Source organism: Aquarana catesbeiana, linkage group LG03 (genome assembly GCF_042186555.1).
Source record: "Aquarana catesbeiana isolate 2022-GZ linkage group LG03, ASM4218655v1, whole genome shotgun sequence".
NCBI classification, from domain to species: domain Eukaryota; kingdom Metazoa; phylum Chordata; class Amphibia; order Anura; family Ranidae; genus Aquarana; species Aquarana catesbeiana.
The window spans coordinates 155561977-155587578 of record NC_133326.1 but is presented as its reverse complement, the minus strand read 5'-3'; the positions used below and the strand labels follow the sequence as shown (position 1 = coordinate 155587578).

General features: G+C 40.9%; 1 protein-coding gene across 1 annotated transcript in view; it reads right to left on the bottom strand.

Annotated features, from left to right (window-relative positions):
* Positions 1-25323, bottom strand: part of ITIH2 (inter-alpha-trypsin inhibitor heavy chain 2) — a 78642-nt gene extending 53319 nt beyond the window's left edge. Inside the window, exons 1-7 of the mRNA XM_073619438.1 lie at positions 25145-25323; positions 22835-22888; positions 10409-10441; positions 5794-5966; positions 3953-4057; positions 2898-3060; positions 2686-2793 (exon numbers count right to left, since the gene is read on the bottom strand). Of these exons, the coding sequence (XP_073475539.1) occupies positions 2686-2793; positions 2898-3060; positions 3953-4057; positions 5794-5966; positions 10409-10441; positions 22835-22888; positions 25145-25234 (726 nt within the window). The 5' untranslated portion in view covers positions 25235-25323. The remainder of the gene's footprint in view (positions 1-2685; positions 2794-2897; positions 3061-3952; positions 4058-5793; positions 5967-10408; positions 10442-22834; positions 22889-25144) is intronic.
* Between the last annotated feature and the right edge of the window lie 279 nt (positions 25324-25602).

Here is a 25602-nt window from a genome sequence, read left to right as displayed (position 1 = left end):
TAACAATAAAACACATTAAACAGTAAAGTATAAAAAATTGCATACCTGAAAAGCAAACATGATAAAACATAATAACAATAAAACATTGCAGAATAGAATACAGTAAAAAAGAGCAGAACAATAGAGAGAGAATAGAGAGAGAGAGAACAATAAAACAACATCTATTTTTTTTTTTTTAATTTTATATATTTTTTTGTGTTTTTTTTTTTACACTTTTTTTGTAACTGTAACTTTTATAACTGTAACCGGTTTCAGGTTCGGGTCTCTCAAAATGCGATGGCATCTTGGGAGACCCTGTGAAAGTGTGCCTAGTCTGTGCAATGCTGTACCCTACGCTAATACTCAACTAGTGTATGGTAGCGTTCAAAATATTCACCAATGCAAAGACCAGGATTGTCAGGACAGAAGGGGACAATATCACGCCTATATCCGCACTTGCTGCAGACACAACATCTTTTTTGGGGGGGTTTGTTGGGTAGGGGTACTCGGGAGGACATAAAGAAAATGCCTCTCATGCAGCCGACTGCATTTGGTTGGGGATGTGAATGGGGGAAGTACAGGTGCTGCAGAAGTGGTGGGTTCCCAATTAGGATTGGCGAATGCAGCAGGAAGGGCATTATGGGCACGACAGGCCTGTGTTTGTCTTCTTCTTGGTGGCAGTGGGACACTACTTGTGCTTGCCACCTCACCAGCTTGAACTGCACTTATGGGACTCTCCGCGTCAACAAGTGTTACTGCAGTGCTGGTTTGACTATGACCGGGGTGTACTATGCCGCTGGTGCTTGCCAGTTCACCAAAACACTACCAAAAAAACTGTTAGAGATCGCAGGGATCAGGCCTGACTCTGCGAACGCTGCAGTTATGCGTTTAGAGTTTTGTAAGTGACAGTGATCGATCGATACTGCACTTGGGTGGGCTGGGCTGGGCCGGGCGGAGGGGCAAAACGCAGGTGCTAGCAGGTATCTGGGCTGATCCCACTAACACTGCGTTTTTGGGAACCCTAAACTGCTGGGGACGCTAGTATAAATCTGATCGGATCAGATATTGATCCGTTCAGATACTATACCACTAAGGGAGGTATATGGTGCGTGTGTGGGTGTTATCGCTACTGGCACTAACTTGACGCTGCCTGGGGCTGGTGCTAGCCAGTTCACCAAAATGCTACCAAAAAAACTGTTAGCGGTCGCAGGGATCAGGCCTGACTCTGCGAACGCTGCAGTTATGCATTTAGTGTTTTGTAAGTGACAGTGATCGATGGATACTGCACTTGGGTGGGCTGGGCTGGGCCGGGCGGAGGGGCAAAACGCAGGTGCTAGCAGGTATTTGGGCTGATCCTGCTAACACTGAGTTTTTGGGAACCCTAAACTGCTGGGGATGCTAGTATAGATCTGATCGGATGCATTCAGTTACTATACCACTAAGGGAGGTGTACGGTGCGTGTGTGGGTGTTAGCGCTACTGGCACTAACTTGACGCTGCCTGGGGCGACGCAGACCCTATAACCTAAGTTATATCACCACCGGGTGATCAGGGGGCTAAACCTTTATTAGGTAATAAACGGCGGGTGCCCTGACACTATAAAAAATAAACTAACTAACCAGCGTCACCCGTAACAGTTATCACTGGTGATCACTGGTGAAAGGGTTAACTAGGGGGCAATCAAGGGGTTAAAACCTTTATTAGGTAGTATATGGGGGTCCCTGACGCTATAAAACGCTGATGGCAAACCTATATATTTACCTCCCTAACTAGCGTCACCAGTGACACTAATACAGCGATCAGAAAAACTATCGCTTAGTGACACTGGCGACGGGGGGTGATCACGGGGTTAAAACTTTATTAGGGGGGGTTAGGGGGGTATCCTAGACCTAAAGGGGGCTAACACTAACTGCCCTACCACTACTAACTGTCACAAACTGACACCAATGCATAATTCAGAAAAAAAACAAAAAACTGCTTGGTGTCACTGTGACGGGGGGGTGATTAGGGGGTGATCAGGGGGTGATCGGTGGGTGTAAAGTGTGCCTGGTGTGTTTTACTGTGTGTGTATGTGTTGTGCACTCACATCGATGTCTTCTCTCCTCAGCGCCGGAACGGAAAATACAGAGCCGAGGAGCGATGACATCACTTCCTCTGCCGCTGTTTATACAGCAGCAGAGGAAGAATCTCATTAGTTGGTGGTCTCCCCCTCAGCCTGGATCGCTCCCCTAATGATGCCGACTGCCTCGGGCACCGGGGGGGGGGGGCCCGCGGGAGGCAGATCACGTACCAGGTACCTGATTTTGCCTGCCCGTGCCATTCTGCCGCAGTATATCTGCGTTAGGCTGTCGGCAAGTGGTTAACCTTGCCGACAGGGAGCAGTAGATCTCTGCCAGGTTTCCCGCATCCAATTTGCATAGCAGGAGAATGTGACCGGCTCTCTATGGAGCTGGTTCACATGTCTCCGGGGAGGATGCAGAGCGCACTGCACAGAAACGCTGTGCGTCTTTGCCTCCGTTTCATTGCCGAATTCAGGCAAACATTCTGCCCTGATTCATCCCTGAACCAGAGAATGGGGTAGCACAGCGTTGCTGTGTGACCCGCAGCCGGTTTCAGTGTGAACCGAGCCTTAAGGTTTACAGCACTTACAGCAAGTAAAGTTTAAATACAGTACTAGATTAAAATATGTGATGAATTCTGATATTACCTTCTTATCACTCTTGTCAACTTTAACGAGATTAGAAAACTTATCTGCAACTGATTTCACCACATTGACAGTGCTAATACCTTCTGGCTCTAAGATATAGATATCCACCTAAAATAAAAAAAATAATATAAACCAAAATAATCCACAAAATAATCCACAAATTACCAGCTAATGCTCAGCGCAGCCATCTTTTTTTTCACAGGCTGTCTCACCTCAAAGTGTTTTGCTATTCTTCCTGGTTGAAGATAGAGAACATGTTCATACGTCCCAAGTTTCCTCTGAAGGGCTTCTTGATAATGAATTTCAAATTGAACTTTGGTTCCTCCTGGTACATTTAAATCAGCTTTGAAGTTTTCCATATCAAGAGAATTTGTTCTGTCCACAACAAAATTTGAAAATGTCAACTTTAACATGTTAACAACATTTTTACTAAATTTTTACATGATTACTCCTCAGGGCTGTTTAATAAACTGGCAAAAGGATTTTTTTTATGGATCCTTTTATTAGAGAACCATAATGGAGCCTGGAAATAAAAGGCCCTCAAAATATTGTATTTTACTTTACCAAGTACAAGGAGAGAAAATATTCTCTTAAACTTTTTAATTAGCCCTTTAATATATATACTGATATATAGATATTTTCAGATAATAGTCCATCCAACAGTTTCAGACGCTTGTAATCTCCCTTTGTGAGGTCATTTGACAACACAGGAGAACAATTGAGATGCAGGCCAGAGTATCGTCACCATAAAACATAAAGTGCCTGAACAAGAATCTTCACAGCAGGATTACCAGATTTTATTTAATTTTGATATTGTGAAAATAATGTTTTTAATTACATTAACACTTTAAAGCTTATATTAAATTTTAGTGGTTGGGTTTACATCTATTTTTATTTCCATATCACATCTGTCCTTATTGTGTTCAATACCAGGTTGACAAAACTCAACATGGTGGCCATGTAATGAAATCTGGACCCACATATACATTTAAAAATCTCTAGTCCTCTGGTAATGATTGCAAAACATATAGACATGTAATGAGGTGAAGAGCAATAAGCCAAATAACACATAGAAAACAACCAGAACTCACCTATTATAAACTTGATTATGTCAAATTGTTAAAGATAACATTTGAGGTCCAGGTCTTTTAAAGAGGCAGGACAGTAATCTTTTGATTGGCTGTTACTTGTTTGCTGCTGAGTTCAAATCTTGAAAGCTTATATACAAGCCATAAATGAATTCAATAAGGTATTCAGAGTTACTAACCTCAGTATACCTGCTGATTTTCCTCTTGCTCTTGCTTTAGAATACAGACCTCTTGCCTCTGACCTCTCTTTAATTGAGCCACTAAATGTGATTCCGTTAACATTCCTTAAAAAAAAAAGAAAGCAAACGATATACAGTACGTTATCAGATTTATGGAATATTGTTCATACTGGCATGATAAAATTATAAATATAGCCTTTTAGTTATTGATCATAAACAATTACTTTTAATCTCTCTTACAAACAGTGTTTCATGTGATATTACTTCCTATCCCTCCCTTCAAAATGGGTGATCTGGCTGGAAAGCTCCAATTATTATTATTATTATTATACAGGTTTTATATAGCGCCAACAGTTTACACAGCGCTTTACAACACAATGTCTTCATATGCTTTCATAAGAGGGGTTTGTAGGCAAAATGTTATGCCACATTAAAGGAGCAGTCATAAATATAAATTGAGTATTAAAGACAAAATGGTTGACATGCCTCTGGTGGAACAGTCTCGGTAGGATATAGGCTCTCTCTGCTTGACATTATTGGCTACTACACCTAGGAGCAGAGTTTATCATTTGGGGTGTCTCCTAAAGTCCTTGTGTATGGCCCTTCCCGTTTTCCCCCAAAGATGAAGTGAGCTCCATTTGAGCGATGGATGTTTGTGTTTTTATAATTTGGCTGATGCAATGTGTTTAACATTCACTTTATATATATGACTATTCCTACCCCTGAAAAAGATTAATTTTTAAATACGTTGCACTATCATCATGACAATAATTGATATATTACTTATTCCATGTAGTATTTGGGGTCATGTTGATGTCTAGATGAATGTTCCAATATATGTGGTTGAACTAAATGGACTTTTTTCAACCAAACTGTAACTATGTATGAGGTCAGCCAACTAATTCTTAAACCTCATGTCTTACACTGACTTTGTAACAATAAAAATATACTTTTTTTACATAGTTACATAGTAAGCAGGGTTGAAAAAAGACACAAGTCTATCAAGTCCAACCTATGTGTGTGATTTTATGTCAGTATTACATTGTGTATCCCTGTATGTTGTGGTCGTTCAAGTGCTTATCTAATAGTTTTTTTAAATTATCGATGCTCCCTGCTGAAACCACTGCCTGTGGAAGGGAATTCCATATCCTAACCGCTCTTACAGTAAAGAACCCTCTACACAGTTTAAGGTTAAACTCTTCTTCTAATTTTAGTGAATGTCCACGTGTCTTAATAAATTCCCTTTCGCAGAAAATCGTTTTATCCCTATCGTGGGGTCACCAGTATGGTATTTGTACATTGAAATCATATCCCCTCTCAAGCGTCTCTTATATATATTTCTGCTTAGTTATTATCGGTGCCTAAAAAGTCCCAATCACAATTAGCTCCTTCAGTATACCAGCTTCTGTATCTCAGTGTATGATGGCAGACTGATCACCATTAAATACAATAACAACAATATGAAAGAGCAACCAGGTACAAATGTGAAAGTCACATTCAAATTACTTTAATACAAACATAAAATAATAAATCAAAGTATGTGTTCATGAAAAAATTTCTCTTTGAAACCTCCCGCTAATAATTTCTTACATTTTTAAAGCAAAAATAGCTTCAAAATAGGATAACATTTATACACATTTCAGCCATCTTCCGGATCTTCAGTCTGTATGTGGGCAAAGAGTAATGAAAAATCCAACCACTCTGTGTTAAAACAAATATCATTGTTAAGCATATTTATCCATGACTGGGCGAGCCTTTGTACCAGATTTTGGACCTGGTTTTGTAGTAACAACACAACTGATTAAAGGTAACTTGAAATGGCTATTAAGAAAAAATCTTACATGGTAAAATTATTGATGAATGCCCCTTTGGGAATCTGAATATCAAACGAGAGGCTCTGTGAATGTGGAGCAGTGTTCACCACTTTGCTCTGTATCATGGTATTGACGAAATGTGATGTGATGGTAGATTCTACTTTATAGCTGTACAGAGAGATTGAGTCCTTAGATGGAGCCTATAAGAGTAAAGACATGATATTGTATTTCAGAATGTAGTCATGCAGAGAAGATAAACAGAAACTGATTTTGTAATACAACAGAAAAGTGCTGTGCTGCTATCATATAAATACTCAAATTATATATAATAAGCAATGAGTCTAGATAATTGTGCCAAAATGTTCTTCAATGTTCAAAAACAAAAATATTCATAAGTGCCTCCTGAATGGCCAACAACATTCTAAAATTAATATAAAGGTGTCCGTAATGAACAATAAGTCCAGATAATTTGCCAAAATAATCTTCAATATTCAAGACAAATACATTTAAAAGTGCCACCAAAATGACCAGCAAAATCCCAATAATAGTGTGAAGGTGCCTGTAAATCACTCTTCAGAACCACCACCCTACAGAATGCTTGCTCACTTTGTGGCATGGACCCATACATATCATACAGGTCAGGCATGCTTGTTAAATGAATGGTGTTGCTTCCACCTCTCCTCCTTACACCAGGCTCATCCAGGCTGTACTAAAGGTCTCCTCAAATTAATGGTGCCAAAACCACCGTACTGGGTGTGATTCTCAAAAAAAAGGAAAATTGCTCCATGGTGGAATACATTTATTGAGGAATGGATATAAAATATAATAAAACTGCACTTTCATTGAGTACTTAATAGTACAGACGCTAAGAATACACTCCTCATGTCACCCACCTTCCATCCTACGTGTTGCATCACTAACCCATGTGACTTCCTCAGGGATCATCCCTAATAAGTTTATTGCACTATGGAGCGCTTTTTCTTTTTTTGGGTACCATAACCAGTCTGGTGGTTTTGGTACCATTCAATTAAGTAGACCTACAATAGAGCCTGGATGAGCCTGGTATAACGAGGAGAGGTGGAAGCAACACCATTTATTTACCAAGCATGCATGACCTGTATGATATGTATGGGTCCATAAGGTGAGCGAGTATTCTGTGTGGCGGTGGCAGCACTGGTTGTTCACTAGACTTTCACACTATTATTGAAATTTTGCTGGTCATTATGATGGAACTTTTAAATGTACTCATCTTGAATATTGAAAAATATTTTGTCACAATTAGCTGGACCAATTGTTCATTATGGGCACCTTTATATTAATTTTTGAATTTTGATGGTCATTCAGTAGGCACTTATGAATGCATTTGTTTTTGAACATTGAAGAACATTTTGGCACAATTATCTGGACTCATTGCTTGTTATACACAATTATGGTATTTATATGTTAGCAGTGCAACACTTTTTTGTTGTCTTATATTGTCATTTATATGTGGGAGCATACAGATTTTTTATTATTACCGTATTTATCGGCATATAACACGCACCTTCATTTTAGTCTTCTGCAGCCTCACAATTGCCCATCAATGCAGCTTGATCAATGCCCATCTGCAGCCTGATCAATGCCCATATGCAGCTTTACCATTGCCATGAATGCAGCCTGATCAATGCCCATCTGCAGCCTCACCTGAGATTACTGCTGCCTTGGAGGGGACAGGGAGGGGGGCGGGATGAGCGCTGTCAGATTACATACAGTGAGAATCTTCTGTTTACTCAGTGGTCTCTTTAATAGAGTCCCACCTTCTGGACCGGCTTCTATGATAGACAGAACACTGGTCCAATGCCGGCCCAGGGGAAGGGACTTCCTATTACAGAGGCCGCTGAGTAAACAGGAGATAATCACTTTATGTAATCTGATGGTGCTTGTCCCGCCCACCTCCCGTTCCCCGTTCCCTCCTAGGCAGCCCAAATTACAGTATCGGCGTATAACACGCACACACTATTTTCACCCGATTTTCAGGGAGAAAAAGTGCGTTTTATACGCCAATAAATACAGTATTTATTTTTCACATTTGAAATAATTTGTGGTAGCGCATCAGAGTTATTTTTTTTAACTTAGAAACTGACTTTGGCTTTTCCACAATCATATTGTATAAACCGACTTGTTTTCATGTGTTTTGTATAGCTCTATATCTTTCCATCACCCTGCCTTCTTTGGAGTAATGACAGTTTTAAAAGTTTCGGAAAAACAACAACCTAGTGAGCGTGGTGGGAAAAAACCCATTGAAATAAAATAAAAAAAATAAAAACATAAAATAAATAAATAAATAAATAATTTTAATGAATAGAAAATACAAATAAAATCTAAACTCAAGAACAACATTTTATTATACAACCTACTTCCTGACCTAGGGTGAAAAATCATATTTACTATACTGAGAGCAGAATTTTCAGTTTAGGGCAGTCTAGTTTCAATGTCTGCTACTCCTCTCTGCCAATCCCTCCACTGCAGGGGAGGGCTGGCAGCCTTAGGCCTCAGGGGCAAGTCCAGTCAAGTGGCCCATTGAACTACCGAATCAGCTCACCATCACCAGTGCCCATCAATGCAGCCTCACCAGTGCCCATCAGCGCAGCCTCACCAGTGCCCATCCGCTCAGCCTCACCAGTTTTCATCAATGCAGCCTGATCAGTGCTCATCAAGGCAGCCTCACCAGTGCCCATCAATGCAGCCTCACCAGTGCCCATCAATGCAGCCTCACCAGTGCCCATCAGCTCAGCCTCATCAGTGCCCATCAATGCAGCCTGTTCAGTGCATCGGGATTAGAGAGAGGAGAGCCTCTGGATTACACAGTGCGGAGATCTCCCGCTTACCCAGCGCGGCCGCTGTCATACGAAGTCCCGCCTCCTGGACTGGCTCCTATGATAGACGTCATCAGTGTGCTGTCTATCATAGGAGCCAGTCCAGGAGGTGGGAATTTGTATGACAGCGGCCGCCTGTGTGTAATCTGGTGGTGCTTGCCCCCCCTGCCCTCCGAGGCAGCCCAATGGGCCCAGTGGGACCCATGGTAGGGCCAGTGCTGGGTGTCCTCCCACTGCCCCGGCTCATGGTGCACCCACCCTGGATTGGCCCTGCAAAGTGGGGACAAAACCGGGGACAGACTTAATCCAGGGACAGTGTCCTCAGTCCGGGGACATGCGCTGTGGGTCCTGCTGGGAGCTGACCACGGACCTGTGGGTCCTGCTGGCCACTGACCTGTAGGTCCCGCTGGCCTGTAGGTTCTGCTGGCCACTGACCTTTGGGTCCTGCTGGTCTGTGGATCTTGCTGGGAGCTGACCATGGCCTGTGGGTCCTGCTGGGAGCTGACCATGTCCTGTGGGTCCTGCTGACCATGGCCAGGTCTCAGCAGGATCAACAGGCCATGGACAGCTCCCAGCAGGACCCACAGTGTTGAGGGCTATTTTGAGGTGGGCACTGGCCTGGGACAGGGTAAATAAGGTGTATGGGGTAGATGGGATGTGGGGTTCAGCTGCGGGTGTCAGGGTCTCTCACCTCAGCGATGGCTGCTCCCATGCCAGTGCCAGCTCAGCAGGTCCTTGCATGGCCTGCTCCGGTCCTGAAGGTGTGATGCTCCTGTCCTGGGGTCAAGTAAACTTGCATCCTGAGTCAGTCACGTGGGTCACGACTCCCTGGCACGCCCTGCTGCCTCTGCCTGCCTCCAAGATCTGTGAGTTGTAGTTTCCTGGCTGCATTGTGCTGCTCTCAGTTCTCCACCCACCGGGAGCTTGAGCGCACGTAGTCTACAACTCCCAGAATGCCACAGGGTGCGGCCGTCCGCCGTGGCCGTACCCCTGACCAAACTTCCTCAGAGAAAAAAAATCATCAGCAGGCAGTGGGCAGCCGTCTGCCTTTTGCATATAAGTTTGGACGGCCTGGGGGGGAAATTGCTACCTTGACCCTGGCCCCTGCTCCACTAGCTTCCACTCACCTTAAGAATAAAATTCAGAATACTAATAACAACTTACAAAGCCATCCACAATTCTGCCCCTATCATTAACCTTGTTTCAAAATACCAACCAAACCATTCTCTTTGTTCCTTCCAAGACCTCCTGCTTTCTAGCTTCCTCGTCACCTAGTGATTCTATGGGCCAAAGCTGCTCGGCACTTTGGATTGCGCCGCAAAGCAGCTAAAAATCCTGCAAATGAAGCGCCACATCTGCAATCACGTAATTGCATTGACGTGGTGCTTCCCATAGTGCACTGTGTCCCGGCGCCCGAACACAGTGCACTTAGTTAAAGGACATTTTTATTTTTTTTGGTGACTACGGGGGGGGGGTGGGTGGCGCTCGTGTGCCCCCTATGGATGGACCGCCACTGCTAAAATGTTTAGTAATGATTTTACAACTATTTTACATAGTTTTCCTAGACAAATTAAGCAGGCTAGATACACTAAGGCATGTTGTTTTTATGATGTTTTGTGCCTTATCCCCACAGTATCTACTTAGTACCATACGTTTATTCATTAGTCTTCATTGGTGATGGACAACTTACTCATTTTTTCCTGTGGTTGGTGTCATTGACCTTGTAGTCAAAGAAACAGATAATGGTTATCTTACATTGACCTTGCATGCTCAGTAGTAATACATACCTCTATACCATCATCTCCAAATGTCAAACTTCTCTGTAACAAAATAAAGCATATTAAATACAATTTTCTTTTCATTGTAAAGAAAACATTGTTGTAAATTACAATTATCCCAGACAATTACAAAAATATCTGTCTAAATTAACTAAATAGTTGTACGTACAAACCATAATATAATATTGATACCATGATTAGCTATATAATACGGTTGTTTTTTTATTGCAGGGGTCAATGAGTTTTGGTACAGGAAATTTTTTTCCATGTGCTTTCAATATTTGTAGTAAGCATTGTGATATTGAGGGGTGTAAAGGGAATGGGGCAGATACTATGAAATAGGATAACATTTAACTTACAGCATTTTTTTAGGGTTATAGTTATATAATTATAGTAGGGTTAAATAATGAAGATTAATTTGAAAGGCTACACATGGTTGAATTTCAAACAAATTTTCTTTTCAAAATTAGAAAGTTCATTTTTTTTGTGATCCAATGATGCCACCATTGATTTTTGAAATTCGGCTGACCAAGCAATCAATCTTCTTTTATCTCCGTAAATTTTCTTTTCTTGCACATGCGCATTTTTTTTCTTATTACATTTCTCGCACGATTCTCCCATCATTGATTAGAAAATCGTTTGTCTTTCCAAAAATTTCCAACATGTCCGATTCCTCAAATTTGATTGCTGTACGAAAATCGGCGGTTTCTGCAGCCCACGAAATTCGTACGAAAATTCTTAGATAAGATTTTCGAAAGAAAATTCTTTTGACATTCGAACCATGTATGGCCGGCACTAGCAAAGATTAGCAAACTGATTGTAAACCTGATTGTGAACTTTCTTCAACAGACAATGGATGACCCTTTGTCCCTTCTACAGTCATTTTGCTAGATCTTTATAAAGACCTTAGGAAAATGTCAAAATTTTGATTAGCTTAAAGCTGAACTCCAGCCTTTCCTTTAATCTTGCACAGTTATACAGGCTTCTCTCCTGCACTAAAATTGCTTACTATAATGCCCCGTACACACGGTCGGACTTTGTTCGGACATTCCGACAACAAAATCCTAGGATTTTTTCCGACGGATGTTGGCTCAAACTTGTTTTGCATACACACGGTCACACAAAGTTGTCGGAAAATCCGATCGTTCTAAACGCGGTGACGTAAAACACGTAAGTCGGGACTATAAACGGGGCAGTGGCCAATAGCTTTCATCTCTTTATTTATTCTGAGCATGCGTGGCACTTTGTCCGTCGGATTTGTGTACACACGATCGGAATTTCCGACAACGGATTTTGTTGTTGGAAAATTTTATATCCTGCTCTCAAACTTTGTGTGTCGGAAAATCCGATGGAAAATGTGTGATGGAGCCTACACACGGTCGGAATTTCCGACAACAAGGTCCTATCACACATTTTCCATTGGAAAATCCAACCTTGTGTACGGGGCATTACTATTAATGATTTTACTTCAAAGTGTGAGCTACTCACAGTGTGTAGAAGCTGCATCAACTCAGAGAGTCGCCTCATTTCCTGGCTGGGGATGTCCAGCATCATCTAGCCAGTTCCTTCCCAACCTAAAGCCTGGTACACACAATAGGTTTTTTTCGCGCAACCCCGCGGGGTTGCATGAAATGAATGTGATAACCTATGGACACCAACAAATATCATCGTTTTCATAGACAAATATGCCAGAACATGAACAAAATCATTTGCATTCAGGAATACTGAATATTTCCTTTTTCTCAAATAACTACTATCATATTTTGTTTCAAGCAGAAGAGAGTGGAATTTTTTACCACACTGTTTCTAATGTACTACCATAAGTACAGATTTTTACAGATTTCTTTACTCAATTACAAGTGAAATAATACGTTCAGCATATAAAAATGAATATTTTTACTTTTAGGTATATGGCCATGCATAAGATTACTGAGCAGCAGATGGACTGAGACTCCACAGAGGGAGCAGAAAAAGATATCCAATTTGGAGATAGCAGCACTGTAAACCATGAAAAAATGCTCACACATAAGTAAGCTAACTTTGGCTCATAAAAAACAAGATTTAAGTTTTGTATGGAATGTCAGTTTAGGGTAGTGTCTCAAGGGGAATGCCTTTTGCTCTACATAAGGGCAGTTATATTAATCGATCCTGAAAACATTGGTAATTTTTTTTTTGGGGGGTGGGGGGCAGCAAACAGTGCACTCACAGCCACCCCCCCCAGTTGGTCGGGCAACTTACACCCCCCTTGTCCAGTCAGTCGGGTCATCAGGAGCACTGGCACTTACCCCATCTATGGTGGGGAACGTTTCCCCCGGGGAGCGATGGGCGGCGGCTTCCCTATCCCCTGCTCTCCTCCACAGGCATCATGGCTGCTTCCGCCGTGCATTTCCTCCTTCCTCCTCCCAGGCCAATTGGAACGCTTCTCCTTTCGGCCAGTCGGGAAAAGGGTCCCGGTTCCTGATTGGCCGGGAGGAGAATCAGTGTGGCAATAACCAATATTCATTTGCTATTGTCACACAACTCTGTCAAATCAGGGTGCAGTGCTCTGACCCCCGAGCCCACCCATTTTTGATGCCTATAAGAGCCTCTGTTTCTAATCATGCGCTTCAAAAAAAAAAAAAAACCCTGACTGGAATCCATGCGTCCGGCGCCCTGCATGTAGATTAGGGGGGCAGAGGCATTAATGGGGGGGGGGGGCGGTGCCCCTAATGGACAGGCCGCCACTGCGTTCTAGATCATGGTTACTCAACCTGTGGTCCTCCAGCTGTTGCAGAACTACAAGTCCCATGAGGCTGGCAGTTACAAGCATGATTCACAAAGGCAGAGGCATGATGGGACTTGTAGTTCCACAACAGCTGTAGGGCCACAGGTTGAGCACCCATATTCTAGAGTTTCAATCATTCCCACACATCCCCTTTTTTAATCACTTAAGGACCGGAGGGATTGGCTAACTTAATGACCAGGCCATTTTTTGCGCTATGGCACTGCGTCGCTTTAACTGACAATTGGGCGGTTGTGCGATGTTGTACCCAAACGAAATTGACGTCTTTTTTTTCCCACAAATAGAGCTTTCTTTTGGTGGTATTTGATCACCTCTGCAGTTTTTATTTTTTGCACTATAAACAAAAAAAGAGCCACAATTTAAAAAAAATATATATTTTTTTTACTTTTTGCTATAATAAATATCCCCCCAAAAAATGTAAAAAACAAATTTCTTCTTCAGTTTAGGCCAATATGTTTTCTTCTACATATTTTTGGTAAAAAAAATTGCAATAAGCTTATATTAATTGGTTAGCACAAAAGTTATAGCATCTACCAAATAGGGGACACTTTTGACACTTTTTTGGGACCATTGACATTTACACAGAAATCAGAGCTAAAAATAGCCACTGATTACTGTATAAATGTCACTGGCAGGGAAGGGGTTAACACTAAGGGGCAATTAAGGGGTAAGTGTTCCCTAGGGAGGTGTTTCTAACTATGGGGGCAGTGTATAGGCATGTGCATTCCCCCTATCGCTCTTAAAGAAGCCGACGTACACCTACGGCAATTTGCCCAGGAGAGCCAACCTGCCGTAATATAATGACGGCAGCTGGTCGGCAATCGGTCAAGGTTCTCGAACCTGTGCTATTTATCCTAAATATGTGATCACTGAAATGCCATTCCAGGTATAAGTAGATCTTTTCTGCCAAGTTCCTGGTAGATATGTGCAAAACAACTGTTCTATTCATGGTGGCAGAGATCAGATGTACAACTTAACCACTATTTGCTTAACCTACAATGTTGCAATTTTGTGATGTTGTGCTTAATTGGTTCCAAAAGACCATTTCAAACAAGAGAACACGATGTTACATTTGATTTCAGTCTTACAATGAATAAATAATTTAGGTACTGTTTGCTTTCTTACCAATCCCACTTTCACAATAATTCATCATATAGATGGTGCACTTTGTGCAGATATTTACAAAAACTACAAGACTATCAGTAATACTGAGAACTATGTACATTGTGACATAAATTCAAGAAAATCTATACATGACATTGTGCAAGCAGTTTTATTTGCACATCAGCAAATTGGAGTTCATAGTATGTTATTCAGGTTAAAGATCACAGTGCATAAGATCTTTCTTTTATGTATTTTAATCATTGTGTGCCTTTTATGCAGATAAAGCTAGCTATAAATATAGGCTAATAAATAATTTTACACAAGTTATTTGCTAGATGAATTGTTATTTTTTACCTCTCATTGGCTTTCACTGTTGAAAACAAAATCTGGTATGTTAAATAAAGATACTAAATTTGTCAGTCCCCTAAACTAGATACTGAAATAATTTTCATGAAGATCTTTAGAAATTTTCCCTGCCACTATTCCTAGCTATGACATGTTAAGAGAGAGAGACTTTAACAAAAAGAAGAGTCATTATTTTAACAAAAAGTTGACAAAACTGTTTTAAAAAAAATGTACATCAAGCCAGAAAAAGTTTTTTCCAGTTTGGAACAGAGGATATCTGAGGCTCCGTTATAGTGCTTGTGCCTCACTTTTTGTCCCGGTCACAATAATGTCACAACACAGGAAGTAAGGAAAAATCTGCTACAGAGACAGATAAAAAAGTCTGATGGGGTTCTAGCCTTTCCTTGTGCTACTAAAAAAGAGGCGTTTTTTTTCTGTTGTGTTGCTGTAGGGACTACTGAAGAAGCCCAATCACAGGGCGACACGCGTATGGGGGGAGGAGCCCAGCCCATAGATGTCACGCAGCCACCGTGAGCAGAGCGGAGGGGTGAGCTAGCTGACGGCATTTCATATAAGCTATTGTGTACTATATTTTTTGTAAGTGTTTTTAAACAAAGGGGGCTTTTTTAATATATGTTTGCTATGGAGAGCACTATGTAGTTGCGTTTCTATTTCATGTGGTTCGTATGAGAAAATTCTTTGAGAAAAGATTGCACTATTCCAGAAGGGAAGGAAGGAGCCCATTCTAGGGGATCGGCTAGAGTTGTAATTAAAGGCTTCTGATTAACAGTGGTGCGGTAAGCAGGTTTTTCCCTCGGTGGTGGCTTATCACTTTTTATTGAAAAAGAAGATTGGAGCACAGTGATGGATTATATGTTCACAGAAAGATTTCTGGATGTGTGTGCAACATAGTGACATATGGACTATATTTGCACAGTATTTCAACTTTATTATTTAGTAGCGCTGCACTTTATGAGTGATTTTATTTTTTGCGAGCGCACGCCCCCTACACAGAAGTGTCTGATCATATACCTAGGACGTGATCTGGCGCAGCCGAGCCGCCTTGCCTCCATATATCTATGTTATACAGTTGGCAAGTTTTTAACCACTTGCCGACCGCCGCACGACTATATACGTCGACAGAGCGGCACGGGCAGGCAAAAGGACGTATATGTACGTCCTTGCCTGCCCGCGGGTGGGGGGTCCGATCGGACCCCCCCCCGGTGCCTGCGGCGGTCGGCAAATCTCCCCCGGCGATCGGAGGTGAGGGGGAGGCCATCCATTCGTGGCCCCCCCCTCGCGATCGCTCTCAGCCAATGGGATCATTTCCCTGCCTCTGTATTGTACACAGAGGCAGAGGAAATGATGTCATCTCTCCTCGGCTCGGTATTTTCCGTTCCGGGCCGAGGAGAGAAGACTGCAATGTAAGTGCACAACACACACACACACAGTAGAACATGCCAGGCACACTAAACACCCCGATCCCCCCCCCGATCGCCCCCCGATCCCCCCCCAATCACCCCCCCCCCCCTGTCACAAACTGACACCAGCAGTTTTTTTTTTTTTTTTTTCTGATTACTGTATTGGTGTCAGTTTGTGACAGTTACAGTGTCAGGGCAGTGAGTGTTAGGCCCCCTTTAGGTCTAGGATACCCCCCTAACCCCCCCTAATAAAGTTTTAACCCCTTGATCACCCCCTGTCACCAGTGTCGCTAAGCGATCATTTTTCTGATCGCTGTATTAGTGTCGCTGGTGACGCTAGTTAGGGACGTAAATATTTAGGTTCGCCGTCAGAGTTTTATAGCGACAGGGACCCCCATATACTATCTAATAAATGTTTTAACCCCTTGATTGCCCCCTAGTTAACCCTTTCACCACTGATCACTGTATAACCGTTACGGGTGACGCTGGTTAGTTTGTTTATTTTTTATAGTGTCAGGGAACCCGCCGTTTATTTCCGAATAAAGATTTAGCCCCCTGATCGTCCGGCGGTGATATGCGTCGCCCCAGGCAGCGTCAGATTAGCGTCAGTACCGCTAACACCCACGCACGCAGCATACACCTCCCTTAGTGGTATAGTATCTGATCGCATCAATATCTGATCCGATCAGATCTATACTAGCGTCCCCAGCAGTTTAGGGTTCCCAAAAACACAGTGTTAGCGGGATCAGCCCAGATACCTGCTAGCACCTGCGTTTTGCCCCTCCGCCCAGCTCGGCCCAGCCCACCCAAGTGCAGTATCGATCGATCACTGTCACTTACAAAACACTAAACGCATAACTGCAGCGTTCGCAGAGTCAGGCCTGATCCCTGCGATCGCTAACAGTTTTTTTGGTAGCATTTTGGTGAAATGGCAAGCACCAGCCCCAGGCAGCGTCAGGTTAGTGCCAGTACCGCTAACACCCACGCACCGTACACCTCCCTTAGTGGTATAGTATCTGAACGCATCAATATCTGATCCGATCAGATCTATACTAGCGTCCCCAGCAGTTTAGGGTTCCCAAAAACGCAGTGTTAGCGGGATCAACCCAGATACCTGCTAGCACCTGCGTTTTACCCCTCCGCCCGGCCCAGCCCAGCCCACCCAAGTGCAGTATCGATCGATCACTGTCACTTACAAAACACTAAATGCATAACTGCAGCGTTCGCAGAGTCAGGCCTGATCCCTGCGATCGTTAACAGTTTTTTTGGTAGCGTTTTGGTGAACTGGCAAGCGCCAGCGGCCTAGTACACCCCGGTCGTAGTCAAACCAGCACTGCAGTAACACTTGGTGACGTGGCGAGTCCCATAAGTGCAGTTCAAGCTGGTGAGGTGGCAAGCACAAATAGTGTCCCGCTGCCACCAAGAAGACAAACACAGGCCCGTCATGCCCATAGTGCCCTTCCTGCTGCATTCGCCAATCCTAATTGGGAACCCACCACTTCTGCAGCGCCCGTACTTCCCCCATTCACATCCCCAACCAAATGCAGTCGGCTGCATGAGAGGCATTTTTATGTCCTCCCGAGTACCCCTACCCGACGAACCCCCCCAAAAAAGATGTTGTGTCTGCAGCAAGCGCGGATATAGGCGTGACACCCGCTATTATTGTCCCTCCTGTCCTGACAATCCTGGTCTTTGCATTGGTGAATGTTTTGAACGCTACCATACACTAGTTGAGTATTAGCGTAGGGTACAGCATTGCACAGACTAGGACACACTTTCACAGGGTCTCCCAAGATGCCATCGCATTTTGAGAGACCCGAACCTGGAACCGGTTACAGTTATAAAAGTTACAGTTACAAAAAAAGTGTAAAAAAAAAAAAAAAAAAACAAACAAAAATATAAAATAAAAAATAATAGTTGTCGTTTTATTGTTCTCTCTCTATTCTCTCTCTCTCTATTCTCTCTATTGTTCTGCTCTTTTTTACTGTATTCTATTCTGCAATGTTTTATTGTTATTATGTTTTATCATGTTTGCTTTTCAGGTCTGCAATTTTTTATACTTTACCGTTTACTGTGCTTTATTGTTAACCATATTTTTGTCTTCAGGTACAGCATTCACGACTTTGAGTGGTTATACCAGAATGATGCTTGCAGGTTTAGGTATCATCTTGGTATCATTCTTTTCAGCCAGCAGTCGGCTTTCATGTAGAAGCAATCCTAGCGGCTAATTAGCCTCTAGACTGCTTTTACAAGCAGTGGGAGAGAATGCCCCCCCCCCCCCCACCGTCTTCCGTGTTTTTCTCTGGCTCTCCTGTCTCAACAGGGAACCTGAGAATGCAACCGGTGATTCAGCCAGCTGACCATAGACCTGATCAGAGACCAGAGTGGCTCCAAACATCTCTATGGCCTAAGAAACTGGAAGCTACGAGCATTTTATGACTTAGATTTCGCCGGATGTAAATAGCGCCATTGGGAAATTGGGGAAGCATTTTATCACACCGATCTTGGTGTGGTCAGATGCTTTGAGGGCAGAGGAGAAATCTAGGGTCTAATAGACCCCAATTTTTTCAAAAAAGAGTACCTGTCACTACCTATTGCTATCATAGGGGATATTTACATTCCCTGAGATAACAATAAAAATGATTAAAAAAAAAAAAAAATGAAAGGAACAGTTTTAAAATAAGATAAAAAAGCAAAAAAATAATAAAGAAAAAAAAAAAAAAAAAAAAAAAAAGCACCCCTGTCCCCCCTGCTCTCGCGCTAAGGCGAACGCAAGCGTCGGTCTGGCGTCAAATGTAAACAGCAATTGCACCATGCATGTGAGGTATCACCGCGACGGTCAGATCGAGGGCAGTAATTTTAGCAGTAGACCTCCTCTGTAAATCTAAAGTGGTAACCTGTAAAGGCTTTTAAAGGCTTTTAAAAATGTATTTATTTTGTTGTCACTGCACGTTTGTGCGCAATTGTAAAGCATGTCATGTTTGGTATCCATGTACTCGGCCTAAGATCATCTTTTTTATTTCATCAAACATTTGGGCAATATAGTGTGTTTTAGTGCATTAAAATGTAAAAAAGTGTGTTTTTTCCCCAAAAAATGCGTTTGAAAAATCGCTGCGCAAATACTGTGTGAAAAAAAAAAATTAAACACCCACCATTTTAATCTGTAGGGCATTTGCTTTAAAAAAATATATAATGTGTGGGGGTTCAAAGTAATTTTCTTGCAAAAAAAAATAATTTTTTCATGTAATCAAAAAGTGTCAGAAAGGGCTTTGTCTTCAAGTGGTTAGAAGAGTGGGTGATGTGTGACATAAGCTTCTAAATGTTGTGCATAAAATGCCAGGACAGTTCAAACCCCCCCAAATGACCCCATTTTGGAAAGTAGACACCCCAAGCTATTTGCTGAGAGGCATGTCGAGTCCATGGAATATTTTATATTGTGACACAAGTTGCGGGAAAGAGACAAATTATTATTATTTTTTTTTTTTTTTGCACAAAGTTGTCACTAAATGATATATTGCTCAAACATGCCATGGGAATATGTGAAATTACACCCCAAAATACATTCTGTTGCTTCTCCTGAGTACGGGGATACCACATGTGTGAGACTTTTTGGGAGCCTAGCCACGTATGGGACCCCGAAAACCAAGCACCGCCTTCAGGCTTTCTAAGGGCGTAAATTTTTGATTTCACTCTTCACTGCCTATCACAGTCTCGGAGGCCATGGAATGCCCAGGTGGCACAAACCCCCCCCAAATGACCCCATTTTGGAAAGTAGACACCCCAAGCTATTTGCTGAGAGGTATAGTGAGTATTTTGCAGACCTCACTTTTTGTCACAAAGTTTTGAAAATTAAAAAAAGAAAAAAAAAATTTTTTTTTTTGTCTTTCTTCATTTTCAAAAACAAATGAGAGCTGCAAAATACTCACCATGCCTCTCAGCAAATAGCTTGGGGTGTCTACTTTCCAAAATGGGGTCATTTGGGGGGGTTTTGTGCCACCTGGGCATTCCATGGCCTCCGAAACTGTGATAGGCAGTGAAGAGTGAAATCAAAAATGTACACCCTTAGAAATCCTGAAGGCGGTGATTGGTTTTCGGGGTCCCGTACGCGGCTAGGCTCCTAAAAAGTCCCACACATGTGGTATCCCCGTACTCAAGAGAAGCAGCAGAATGTATTTTTGGGTGCAATTCCACATATGCCCATGACCTGTGTGAGCAATATATCATTTAGTGACAACTTTGTGCAAAAAAAAAAAAAAAAAAAATAAATTGTCACTTTCCCGCAACTTGTGTCAAAATATAAAATATTCCATGGACTCAACATGCCTCTCAGCAAATAGCTTGGGGTGTCTACTTTCCAAAATGGGGTCATTTGGGGGGGGTTTGTGCCATCTGGGCATTTTATGGCCTTCAAAACTGTGATAGGTAGTGAGGAGTAAAATCAAAAATGTACGCCCTTAGAAATCCTGAAGGCAGTGATTGGTTTTCGGGGCCCCGTATGCGGCTAGGCTCCCAAAAAGTCCCACACATGTGGTATCCCCATACTCAGGAGAAGCAGCTAAATGTATTTTGGGGTGCAATTCCACATAGGCCCATGGCCTGTGTGAGCAATATATCATTTAGTGACAACTTTTTGTAATTTTTTTTTTTTTTTTTTTTTTTTTCATTATTCAATCACTTGGGACAAAAAAAATGAATATTCAATGGGCTCAACATGCCTCTCAGCAATTTCCTTGGGGTGTCTACTTTCCAAAATGGGGTCATTTGTGGGGGTTTTGTACTGCCCTGTCATTTTAGCACCTCAAGAAATGACATAGGCAGTCATAAATTAAAGACTGTGTAAATTCCAGAAAATGTACCCTAGTTTGTAGGCGCTATAACTTTTGCGCAAACCAATAAATATACACTTATTGACATTTTTTTTACCAAAGACATGTGGCCAAATACATTTTGGCCTAAATGTATGACTAAAATTGAGTTTATTGGATTTTTTTTAGAACAAAAAGTAGAAAATATCATTTTTTTTCAAAATTTTCGGTCTTTTTCCGTGTATAGCGCAAAAAATAAAAACGGCAGAGGTGATCAAATACCATCAAAAGAAAGCTCTATTTGTGGGAAGAAAAGGACGCAAATTTCGTTTGGTTACAGCATTGCATGACCGCGCAATTAGCAGTTAAAGCGACGCAGTGCCAAATTGTAAAAAGTGCTCTGGTCAGGAAGGGGGTAAATCCTTCCGGGGCTGAAGTGGTTAATCAGCGGCTGCTACTACTGACCATTGTATTCTGACAGCTGTGGAGGAATCCCACTGGCTGAATGAAAAAAAAAAGAGTATGGCCAGCTTAACAGAGACCTGGATAGCAGTATTACCTGACGTGGGTTCTAACCTGTTAGAAGTGATGGTTGTTGGAAATACACTTTAATTTACAAATTCAGATGTAAATGATGCTTAATGCTTTACTCCAGCCACAATTTTATTTTTAGTTTTGGAGAAAGTGGTGAAGGTCTATATTTTTTTTAAGACTCTAATGGGGATATTTTGTTCTCACACCCTGGCCCTGTGATGCCCACACAACAAATGTGGATGGGGGACAGGAAGGCACAAACAGCAACAAAAGCACTCTCAGAAGTTCTAAACCTTAATCGCCCTACTTAAAATGTGTTTTTGTCTGTGTCCTTGTTGTAGATTTTCCATCGTTTCCAAATGAGTGAAAATTTACCCAACAGAGACATAGACAGCAATAAAAATAAAGAATCTCTATTTGTCTCTTTTCAAAACAAAAGACAAAGTTTTTGCTTGTGTTGTGCTTTAATTGAATTTTACTTTAATAATATCAAGTGCTTCAATGCTCCAAAATATTTAGGAAAATGAATGCAGAGAGAATTATGGAGGCCATAGCATATCAGCGGAGGAAATTGCGAATTGTTTGGCTGTAATGCCTGCTGATCAAATGGCTTCAATTCTTTATATTTCACTGACCTTTAAAAAGAAAATCAAGTGTAGACTTAACTCACTGTATACTTGTTCTAGGTCAGTGATTCAGAAAGTACTATACTCACAAAGACCAGGAATTGAAATTTTTTCAATAAAGAATATAAAAGTAAAAAAAAAAAAAAGAAGAAAAACCAGGGAACTAGCAGTTGCAGAAGGTTAGCAATTGCAGACTACATATTTCACCGAGTACAGGGTTTCTTTCAAGCATATCTAAACTTAAATACAAAAAATATATACATTGCAGCTGACCAATGCTTAGCTGTAGTGGCTTTATTAGTTTTCATCCTTACAGGCTTTTTGTTCTTTAGTTTGACCTGGTGACACTGCTAGAATGATAACACTCACTGACTGCTGAGTGAAGGAACATCATTACCCCCCTAGTCTGCTCTTCTAATTTAGACTACACAATCTTCTTCTCTTCTCATCTCTGTTAAATAGTAAGTAGGTATTTTGTAGCTCACAGATAGCTGGGAAGGCTGGTAACGTTGTTTGATATAATAGTTCAAAGCGCAGGATGTTGCAAGGGAACTGTCATTCTGGTAAGATCAACCATTTTTTTTGGAATTTAGACTGAAAAAAAAGAAACAATTGCAGTAGCATATAAGGACTGGTATGCTGCAATGTATTAGATTTTTGTTCCTGGGTTTAGATATAACTTAGGAGTGCCAGAACTGGCAAAGCTATGACACTGTAGCGTAGAAGGTATGTGGTGCTACAAATCCTTTCCAAAATATACAATATTTGCAGATATAAATATTTATTTATGTAATTTACTAAGATCATTTACATTTTACCTTTATTCTCTCCTGAATATGGGGTTCCAACTCATCCATGAGTTGGCCAAGGTCCTAAAAGAAAAAAAACACATTAATCTATAGTTAGTCCTTTTCGGTTATCCAGAAAAGTATATGTTATATTTACTTTAAAAAAATGCAGCTTTATCTAATTTATCTTACGGGGCTATACCAGCATGCTTAGGTATTAGCATTTAACGAAAATCTCTGAAAGGAAAAAACAAAAGAATGGCAAAAGGGAGGGGTTCCTTGTTTCAAAGCTTACTTTTTTTCTGAAACCTGGGTGCATTTACTGTGTTCTTTGAATGCTTTGACTCAGTAAAAAATAAATATTAGAAGCCAAAATAGAATTCTTAGGGCAAATCAATGCCTATTAAAGAAGAAAAGCAAATACTAAACGTAGACTTCACCTAAAACATCTTTCCAGATGACTCTGTGATTTATTTAATCTATATATAGCAGTTGCATATTAAACAGATTATATAGAAATATTCTCACCAGTTTCTGTCCTAAAAGTAATTATTTTGGACTTATCACAGGCATTTAAACACAGAAGTGTCATTACAATCTATAGTGTTTAAAGACAAATTATATAATAAATAAAAAAAAATTAAAATTAAAAATAGGAAATGACCATTATATTGGTGCTGAATGTCGCTAAAATATTTTTTTAAAACCTTTACTGCATTTGGGCAAACAGAGGGATTGTTGTTAATAAGAAACCAACAATACTACAACATCATTCTGATATATCTGTGCATAGTATTCTTGTTTCTGAAGGGCATATCATTTTACACATGAGGATTTGTTTCTGATAGGTATACATTGAGCTCATTTTTACTGACAGACGGTTTTATGGTTGGTGGCAGGACTGATTGCATTTATGTAAGGGATTAGAAAAGAACAACAGATCGCTGTCGTCTAGTATGAAATTTCTGTTGGAACATACAATAATCTGTTATATTTCACAATTTCCGTGCATTCGAGGAACTTTAAACATACCACTGCCTTGTGATAACTTTGGAGAGGAATTTAAAGAAATCATTATTTCAAACATGTGGGCTTTGTGAATGCAACACTGAAACTGTCTTAACATTTTTGGCAGTAAATAGCCACACTATATATTCTGTTTCCTTTTTCCATTTCAATATATTATATACATATATATATATATATATATATATATATATATATATATATATATGTGTGTGTGTGTGTGTGTGTGTGTGTGTGTGTGTGTGTGTGTGTGTGAAACTGTTTTTGGCCTGTAAAAATTCCCTTAAATCATCCTCTTTGGATATCTATTACCAATCACAGCTAAGAAAAATTTCTATCTAGCACCAGAGGCCTGCCATAGCCCAACTGAGGGTGTCAGGTCTAGATCCTGGGCTTACATGTCACTGCCCATCATATATTATGTGTTCTGCCTTAAACTAGCACCACTTCCAAGGGCCATGATGCCAGCTCCTAGGGCTAGCTGGTGACAGGTTCTGCAGCTATCCTTACAGGCTCTTTTTAATCAGCAGTGATACTCTGTAAAGCATACCATCAGAAAAAGATTTAATTACTCGGACTATACAAAATTGTTCATTGCTGGTTTAATATTGACCGCAATTAGATACTTTGTTTTTCCAAGTTTGTACATGGTTAAAGCTGGTTTTAGCTATACAATTCTAATCAAGCAGAGGAACAGACTGAACCTGGAAGAGCATGGTGACATATGGCTTAAATGTACCAACCTCCAACAAAATATCAGTGTCCTTGTTGATATTTATCAGATGTATCCTTTCCATTAATGATAACAGTTTTAGTATCAATGGTCTGCTAAATGTAATTTTTTCATATTGTAAATATTAACTAATATTAAGTTATGAATTTATAATTATCTTCCCTAGTACTATTATTGAAATTAGTACTTAATAAATTAGGTTCATGTAATAAATATTTGGAGGTCAATTAACTGTCTGAAACTACTTAAAGGGGTAGATGAGCTGGAGAGTTTGGGGACCCTTGAGCTAATGTGATCCCTTACTATATGTAGTGTGACCCTGGTAATTTTGGTAACTTATTGGTAATTTAAAACTAAACTAATCATAACATAGAAACACTTGAAATAGACTGACATAGGCTAACACAAAACTTAAGCAGATAGCCAATCACTTATGTTTATCCTCAACAGACTTTAGACAACAAAGGCTTTGATGGAAACAAACGCCACTGCATTTGATTTTTAAATCTAGACGAGAACTTGCATGCAGTATTTTGTATATTATGGTTTATATAGAGAAGATTTAAAATTGTAATACTTACAGCAGCATCAGGGAACTGCTCTATGTACAGATCAAATCCCCTTATTTCAGCAGAAAATAGTAGCAACACAAGACAAAGAAGACTCCTCATGGTTTCTAATTGTCAGCCAGAGAATCCTGGCATCCAGCAAGAAAACTTTCTTCCAATGTAGCGAAATCCACTTTAAAGTTGAGTTTATAACTTCTCTTTTTTTCTAAGCCTAAAATGATAAACTTTGCTCTGTCCAGTGCAAATATTTGCCATGTAGAAGAAGTCACAGCTAGGACAGGGACTGAGAGGTTATGCAAACATGCAGTTTTTAGTTTATCATCTCATGATAACCATGTACTGGGGATGTTGTCTTTGCATCTCTCCCTTTTTACTTTGAAGTTGATTTTTGATCTTAACCTTTAATAGTGAAAACAATATCTGGAAAATAGCTAGGACCAGTACACCTTACAGAATTAGGCTGGGTTCAC